Source organism: Callospermophilus lateralis, chromosome 5, assembly GCF_048772815.1.
Source record: "Callospermophilus lateralis isolate mCalLat2 chromosome 5, mCalLat2.hap1, whole genome shotgun sequence".
In the NCBI taxonomy this organism is placed as follows: domain Eukaryota; kingdom Metazoa; phylum Chordata; class Mammalia; order Rodentia; family Sciuridae; genus Callospermophilus; species Callospermophilus lateralis.
In genome coordinates this window covers 46,167,501-46,175,495 of record NC_135309.1, presented here as the reverse complement: position 1 = coordinate 46,175,495, position 7,995 = coordinate 46,167,501, and the positions used below count along the sequence as shown (strand labels likewise).

The 7,995-nt window shown below is 40.4% G+C and overlaps 1 protein-coding gene across 1 annotated transcript in view; it reads left to right on the top strand.

The window, feature by feature from the left end:
• Nucleotides 1-963: 963 nt before the first annotated feature.
• The window catches only part of Klhl3 (kelch like family member 3), a 104,264-nt gene continuing 97,232 nt past the window's right edge, over nt 964-7,995 (top strand). Inside the window, exon 1 of the mRNA XM_076855872.1 lies at nt 964-1,028. Coding sequence (XP_076711987.1) covers nt 1,015-1,028 — 14 coding nt within the window. The 5' untranslated portion in view covers nt 964-1,014. The remainder of the gene's footprint in view (nt 1,029-7,995) is intronic.

The following is a 7,995-nucleotide window of genomic DNA, read 5'->3' as shown; positions in this document are numbered from 1 at the left end:
TTGTTTGAACAAGGAACTGAGCATGGGGTCCAGATCTGGAGATTAGAGGACATAAGAGATTTAGTGGAAGACTTGCTAGTTTGAGCCACAAGTTAAATAAATTTCAGTATAACAGACTTTAGGAAGATGTTTTAGGGTTGTACTGTGAAATCGGTGGTCTTTCAGCATGGCCTAGGGCAATAAGCCTGTGTAATATTCATTGTGGTGGCTTTGCTGCAATAGCCTTTGGCCTCTTGCAGTAAAATAGGGTTTGTTTCATTTTCACCTATTTCTACCACCTCTCTTTTTCTAATTTCTATGTTCTTTTCCTCTTGTGTTCTTTTCAGTTCTATCAAGTTCTTTCCCCCTATTTCTCTCCATCTGTCAGACTCAGAGCTACTGTAGATTTTGGGAGGAGGAATTGGAACCTGAACTGTAACCCACAGTGAATTTCCCCAGGTGGATAAACTCCACTGCAGTCCACAGAGGGGCCTCCTCATTCCAGCAATCTGGCTAGGCTGACAGACTCATAGGCTATGAGGAGGGGTGGGGGAAGGAGGGGTCAGTATTTCTTGGGCTAGTGAAGAACTGCTGGATCCTTTGCAGCATAGGCAGAGGAGGCAGGAGCCCCTGAGTGGGCTAGCTGCTTGAGCTGGGGATGCCTGGGCAGATGCAGAAGCAGCTGGAAAGGTGGCACTGCACTTGGTCGCAGAAGCTGCCGCTGTTCCTAGGAGACAGAGAAGCAGCAAGCCTGCGGGGGAGGGGGAGCAAGTGGGTTGCTGCTTTTAGCAGCTGAAAGGACTGCAGGGAGCTCTGGGTAAGACATTTTCTACTGCTGTTGCTTCTGCGGTAGAAACTGCCGCGAGTAAGTCAGAGGAAGGAGGATCGAGAGGGAGGAGGCTTCAGTTGCAGCCATGCTGAATCACTGTTGCTGATCAGATCTCCCGCTGGGCTGCTGGGAGAACCGGGAACAGAGCTAGGATCGCCGGGTATACGCACTGTTCAGCAGCTACCACCCCTGCTGGGCCTCGCACAATGGAGGGTGAAAGGTATGTATGTATAAGTGCCTGTTTTGTGTAAGTAAATGTATGCTTGTGGTATAGCCACTAGCTTTTGTGTTTGCATTGGTTAGGCGGGGTTGGAAAACCTGGCCACTGATGGATCCCAAAGGGCTTCAGAGCTGGGAAGCCCCTTTCTAAACTCCCCCCTTACAGAAGCTCCAGAGATGGGATTCCGCAAAGGCAGATCTGGGTTTGCAGGGCACACGAAAAGAAGGGACTTCCTGGCTGGTGTTGAGGAATAGTTTCAGCAGTGGGCTGAATCAGGATTACCTTTCTCAGGCTGTTTCAAGGAGGCGTTTCCCTTTCTTGGCGTCTTTCCCGGGGTGTTTCTTTGGTGGGGGGTTTTGATGTCATAGCAGGGCTGGCCTGGCATAGAGCAGTTGGATTTTTTTATACTCAAGTGCCCAAATCTTCAGGAAGTATGCAGTGCTGATCTCTTTCCTAAAAAATATGTGTGTGTGTATGTGTGTGTGTGTGTGTATTTTCAAGGATGGAGAGAAACTCAGTCAGATGACACTTTAGTATTTGGAAGGCAGATAACTGTGGATTTAACCCAGGGGCAATTTACTACTGAGTTAAATCCTCAGCCTTTTTTTTTTTTTTTTTGTAATTTTGAGACAGGGTCTCACTAAGTTGCTGAGGATGGCCTTGAAATTGTGATCCTCCTGTCTCAGCCTCCAGAGCTCCTGGTATTACAGGCATATGCTACCATGCCCATCAAGTTTTATCTGTATTGAAAAGTTTATGTGAGACTTTTTATTAACAGGGATCAAAAGAAGGGATTTAAGTAATTGTGTTGAGAGAAAACTAACCAGGGTTTATTTCCTGGCAGGCACATTCATATAAATTTTTAAATTATTATCTGAGGATCTGATTTTTGCCTTGTTAAGGTATTCAGTACAGGGCTGAGGTGGGTCATTCCTCTGTCTGGATTAGAAATGTTAGGCCATGTCTTCATTCTTTGGGTATGTGCTGGTTGAGAACAGGGCTTACCATTTACCTTGAGGACAGAAGACTTAAGGGAGAGCTCAAGCCATGGCAGTGTACTGCTGAGGGGGAGGCTGTTGCTCTGAGTTGTAGGTTTGATGCAAACAATAACTGGCTGGTTAAATGAGAACACTCTCAACTAAGCTCTGTCTGGAGAGCACCTTGATAAACACTTTCCTTTGCATGTGCCTATAATGGGACAGAGTGATATTATTAAACAACTTTAGACCCTATTAGAACTAGCATGTTAGGTGTCATCTCAACCTCCTGTTTGGACAGGCTCAGGACTGTACTTCTTGATGTTACTCCTACAGGAAGAGTCTGGGAATTTTCAGATCAAGAATGCTACTAGTGCATCCTCTTTTGCTCTTTGCTAGAGGAGCTCCTTGTGTCTTCATCAGGACCTTGTTGGTATAATAGCTAGCAGAGGGCAGGATGATGTTTTGGTGGTGTAGAGATTCTGAATCACACCTGTTTGCTTGAACCATGGCCTCTTGGGGCTGAGAGATTGACATGAGACTGACTATCAGCAGTTGATTGGCGCTTCGGGTCACTGACTATGTTCCCAGTTCTGTGTTCAGAAAGGTAATGATTCCTTGCACCCCAAGAGCTCTTTGGCACAATGTTCCCTGGTGCTCTCAGCTGGAATAGAACATCCATGATATCTGTGTCTTTAGGACACCTAGTTGCAAATGTTCTTTTGCTTTTCTTCTACTAGAGGCAGAGAGTAGAAAAGAAATTCAAACCAAGTACTTCCAGTGTCATCAGGTCACTGAGCTCATTGCCTTTTTTCCTACTCCAAGTTTAGCTTACATGCCAAGCATTAAAGTGTTCTGATACCCGGCTTTTCTCTTCATTACCACTACTTATATGCCCACCAAAAATTGAGGAAATGAATTAGTCTTTTTTGTGGTCACCCATTCTGTACGTTACTCCATCTAAACTCTAATTTGTAGTTCCCAGGGTTCCTTTTGCTGGTTGCCTCTACCCCCTCACACAAGTTATCTCTTAAGGATGTTTTAGAATTTCACTTTGTTTTGGAAAACCTGAACTTTTCTAGTTCCTGCTGATGTTCTTAATATCTCTAGGCTGTATCTCACAATTGGGTGCTTTTGTTTCATTTATCTTTTAAGTTCCCAAACTTGGAGATAGGTCTTCAGACCAAGGATGGTACTTTGTATTTTTTTTTTTTTTTGAATACTACTTATTGACTATCATATTACTGCACAAATAGCAGGTATTGGGCAGTTATTTGTTGGTTAACTGATAACTTTTGTGAGAAAATCTAATAAGTAGAAAGAAAATTATTGAGAAACCTTTGGCCATAGGTTCATCCTTGGATATCAGCCTTATCTCACCACAGGTAATTGACCTCATGGAATGTTTTGAGGTAGGGGGAGTGCAGAGGGAAATAACCTTGTTTTGTAAGTACCCTGGAAACTGAGGCTACAGAGCTTGAATGACTGGACTAGGATCACATGTCCAACCTCCAGGGACTGAATCCTGAATCTTGCCCTTGTTCCACATTTAACCTGAAGCTTAATTTGGGCTGCTTTTAAGCATAAACAATTTTCAATCAAGAAATTTCTAATGAATAGTAATTTTCTTTCTTGGCCATGAGGGCATGAAATTACCTTCTACCTTGAAAGGCTGTTAATTAAAAGCATAGGCTTTGGAGACATAGACCTTGTAGTGAAACTTCTTTATAATCGGTATGATCTTGAGTGTGTCACATCTTTACAGAATTAATTATTTTTGTTGTTTTTAGATACACATGACAGTAGAGTGTATTTTGACATTATACATACATGGGAGTATAATTTATTCTAATTAGGATCCCATTCTTGTGGTTGTATACACTAGGTTTCCCTGCTGATGTATTCATATATGAACATAGGAAATTTATGCCTGATTTACAGAATTAACTTGTATTTTCTGTGTAAATGGAGTAATAACAGTATCTATACTTCATGGAGTTGTTGTGAATATTAAATATTAAAGTCTGTGCAAAATACCTAGTAAATGTTTCTGGCACTGAATAAATACTCAGTAAAGTTTAATTGTTGTTATCATTGGTGACCAACTATTGCTGTTTTATCGTATGACTTGCTGCTGGGATACTAACAAGGGCATATTTTAGGGTTTTCTTATATGTATCATCTGAAACAGATTATGTGGGACCATTCTCATGGGAAAGCTAGGGAGAGCTTAGCAGGCCATCATCTTTTTATATAAACTATCTCCTCATAATAAGATATCTCCTGCAGTTTGGCCTTTCCTCTTTTTTAGGTTTCACCAAGATCTACCTTAACTTCCCTTTTATAGACACCTTATCTAGAAGCCTTAGTGGTTTGGAATCCTGACCTGGATATTCCCCTTTTCAGGCCAAGATCTTAAGAAGAACTTGTGAATTGGTGCTTACTTTTGCTGCATTCCCCAAGCTCTCTAGCTCTCTCCTGGATGTACTGATGCTAAATATTTCCCAGCTTCCTTCTTGGGAGAATCACTGTGGCTTGATCAGTCACAGGAAAGTGACTTTGTCTTTTGTTTTGCAAAAGAAAAGGATCTCTGACTCTTAACTACTACAGTGATAAATCATGCCTGTGTTGGTGTGTGTGTAGAGGAGATAGAATTGAAAATGGCACTTGCCCTTGCTATTGGGATTTATTTCAGTTCTAGAAATCAACCTTGTGGGTGGATTAAAACAAATTTCCCACTTATATGATTGCAGTTAGATTCATAGAGGCAGAAAGTAATATGCTTGTCAGAGACTGAAGAAGGGGAGGATTGGGTATTGTTTAATGGGTATGGTGTTTCACTTTGGAAAGATGAAAAAGTTTTAGAGTTGAATAGTGGTAATGGTTTTATGACAATGTGAATGTAATTAATGCTATTATATAGTGAAAAATGATTTGTAAATTTTATGTTAAATGTATTTTACCACTCACATACCTGCACAGTTTTAGGGACAGACTCTGAAAGACCTGTAAGAGTTTCAGAGAACCACAACTTTTGGAAGAAGCAATTTGAAAGAGGAAATCAGTTGTCCATTTTTCTTAAAATTGTGCTCATTTTCTTCATCGGAAGCATTGTGATGCTCCATCTTGATAGTGGCACCATGTACCCAGGCTTGTGCCATGAATTTTTATCAGGTGTCCTCAGAGGACAGTTCTTCATGGCTGGTTCCTACCAGGGAGAGCCTACCCTTGGACCACAGGGAGCTTCTGAGCTGAAGAAGATACTTGTCTATTTATCCTTGATCCAAGAAAAACAAAATAAATAATATATTTGGAGGAGACATGACTTTGAAAGTCAGTGCTCCCTAAATGCTGAGTTCTGCAATGCCGGTAGAACTCTGGCAAGACCCAGGGAAGAGCAAGTGTTGAGCAATTTTTTTCTATTCCCTCTGGCAAGTCACTTAATGTCTCTTTACCCCTCCCACTTTTAAAAGTCACAAGTAGAAACTTTTGTAGAAATTTTTGGGCATGACTGCTTTCTGAAGCAGATGTCCGTACATTTCAGTGATAATTGGAACCAAATTTTCCATTTTGAAAATACTTTTTTGTAAAATATGGTTTTCAACTGTAAAAACAGAGAAACCTGTTGGCTGTTGAGAATTTTTCTTGCTAAGTTTTAGATTGTTAGGACAGACCCAGACAAGAAATTTTGTGTAAGTTTTCTAAAGCAAGTGCTCTACCTTATGAAATTTACTGTTATAGAATTGACCTAATTTTTTTCAATATCTGGATAAATCCTAAGACTAGGTTAAAATGAATAGACCATTAATAAACTATATAAAAGATAACTCAAACATACTTTGTCCTTAGATTTTTTTTCTTGTTAAATAAGTTCAGTGGCTCTCAGGTTAGAAATCTGTAGCTTTTCATAATTGATGAGAATTTTCAGACTCTCAGCACAACGTTCCTGGATGTTTCTTTTTAACTTGTGAAAATATATTTTGTACTTTCTATACGAGAGCTCACTTTTCCCATTCAAGCCAAAAAAACTTGGCTTCCAAGATATCACATAAACGAGGGATATTTTTATTTATCTTTCTCTCTTGTTTAGTTCTTTCTGTCTACACTCAAGTGTTTTGCTAGTGTTTTTATAGTCCTTTTCATTTTTATTTTGATTCGGAGTCTTGCTAATTTGCTCACCCTGTCTTCCAACCTGCAAGTATTGAGCAACTTTTTCTATTCCTTTGAGTCTCTGGGATTACTACAGAAGTGTGCCACCATGCCTGGCTTTCTCTTAGTTTTGAAGAAAGCAGTCATGAACAGGGCCTTTAGGAATGTGATTAGTCACATACCTGTTTGTGAGCTTGTTTATGAAAGAGGACATTATAGGAAGGGCAGCAGCTGCTGGTCAGCTTTCATGAATCATATTGGTTTGTGTGAAGCCCCAAGTATGGAAATTCTAAGTTCAAGGCAGTTGATAACATTGATTGGCTTCAGTACACTCTGTAATTACAATCAGTCGAGTAAAATAGGGCTCTATCATAGGTCCCAGAAGATTTTTAATTTTTTTTTTAATTTGGCCTATTTTGGCCACACAGGAAGGAACTCCAAGAGTGAGACACAAGGGATTGCATTCCCCTTGGCCTGATGGTCTATGGGCATTATCCTAAGTCAGTGGACATTGTTATTAAGAGCTTAGGCCCTGGGGTCAGAGAGACATGGGTTTGAATGTCAGTTCTTCATTTTCTAGTTATATGGGACTTTTGGACAATATTTATGTCAGTGCTTCAGGAGATCATAATAACTACCTCATAGGATTGTTCTAAAGATAAAATGAGAAAATGGAGGTAAAGTACTTTAATATATTGTCTACTACTGTGATTAACAGTTACCTGGGAACTGTAACTTACTGATACAAGTCTTCTGTATCCATGTGGGCTTGTATTTCATAGCGTCAGGCTAATGCAGAACCAGGGTATCTCTGCTGAAAGATTATGAAAGGTATGTGGCTCTATGGTAGCATCTGGATAAATGGTATTTCCTGATGGCAAGACTGCCCATCCAGTCCTGGATCCTGCTGGCTGGACATCTTCAAGTGCCAGGTCCTTCATTAACCAAGAAACTGAAATTTAAATTTGATCACTTTGGTCTTGAACTTTAGGGTTAGGATACTTTTTTTGCAGAGTGTGTGGATGTACCAGGGATTGAACTCAGGGGCACTCAACCATTGAGCCGCATCCCTAGCCCTATTTTGTATTCTATTTAGAGACAGGGTCTCACTGAGTTGCTTAGCACCACACCACACCGCTGTTGCTAAGGCTGGCTTTGAACTTAGAATTCTCCTGCCTCAGCCTCCCTAGGCTCTGGGATTACAGGCATGTTCCACTGTTTCCACCTAGGGCTAGGATACTTATAGAAATACAGTTTTCCTAGAGTTCCATGGATTCAGGAATTCTGTTTGTTGTTAATTTTTTTAATATTTATTTTTTAGTTATAGTTGGACATGATACCTCTATTTTATTTCTTGGTTTTTATGTGGTGGTGAGGATCAAACCCAGGGTCTCACACATACTAGGTGAGCACTCTACCACTGAGCCACAACCCTAGCCCATTTTGTTGTTAATTTTAAAATTTGTTCTTTTTAGATACACATGACAATAGAGTGTATTTTGACTTATACATACATGTAGTCAACTTCCCATTCTTGTGGTTGTACATGATGTTGAGTTACACTGGCCATGCATTCATATGTGAACACAGGAAAGTTATGTCTGATTCACTCTATCTTTTCCTATCCCCATTTCCCATCCCTTCCCTTCATTCACCTTTGTCTAATCTAATGAACTTCTATTCTTCTCTCCCCACTTATTGTGTGTTAGCACCCACATATCAGAGACAACATTCAGCCTTTGGTTTTTTGGGTTTGGCTTATTTCATTTAATACGCTAATCTCCAGTTCCATCAATTTACCAGCAAATGTCATAGTTGTGTTGTTCTTTGTGGCTGAGTAA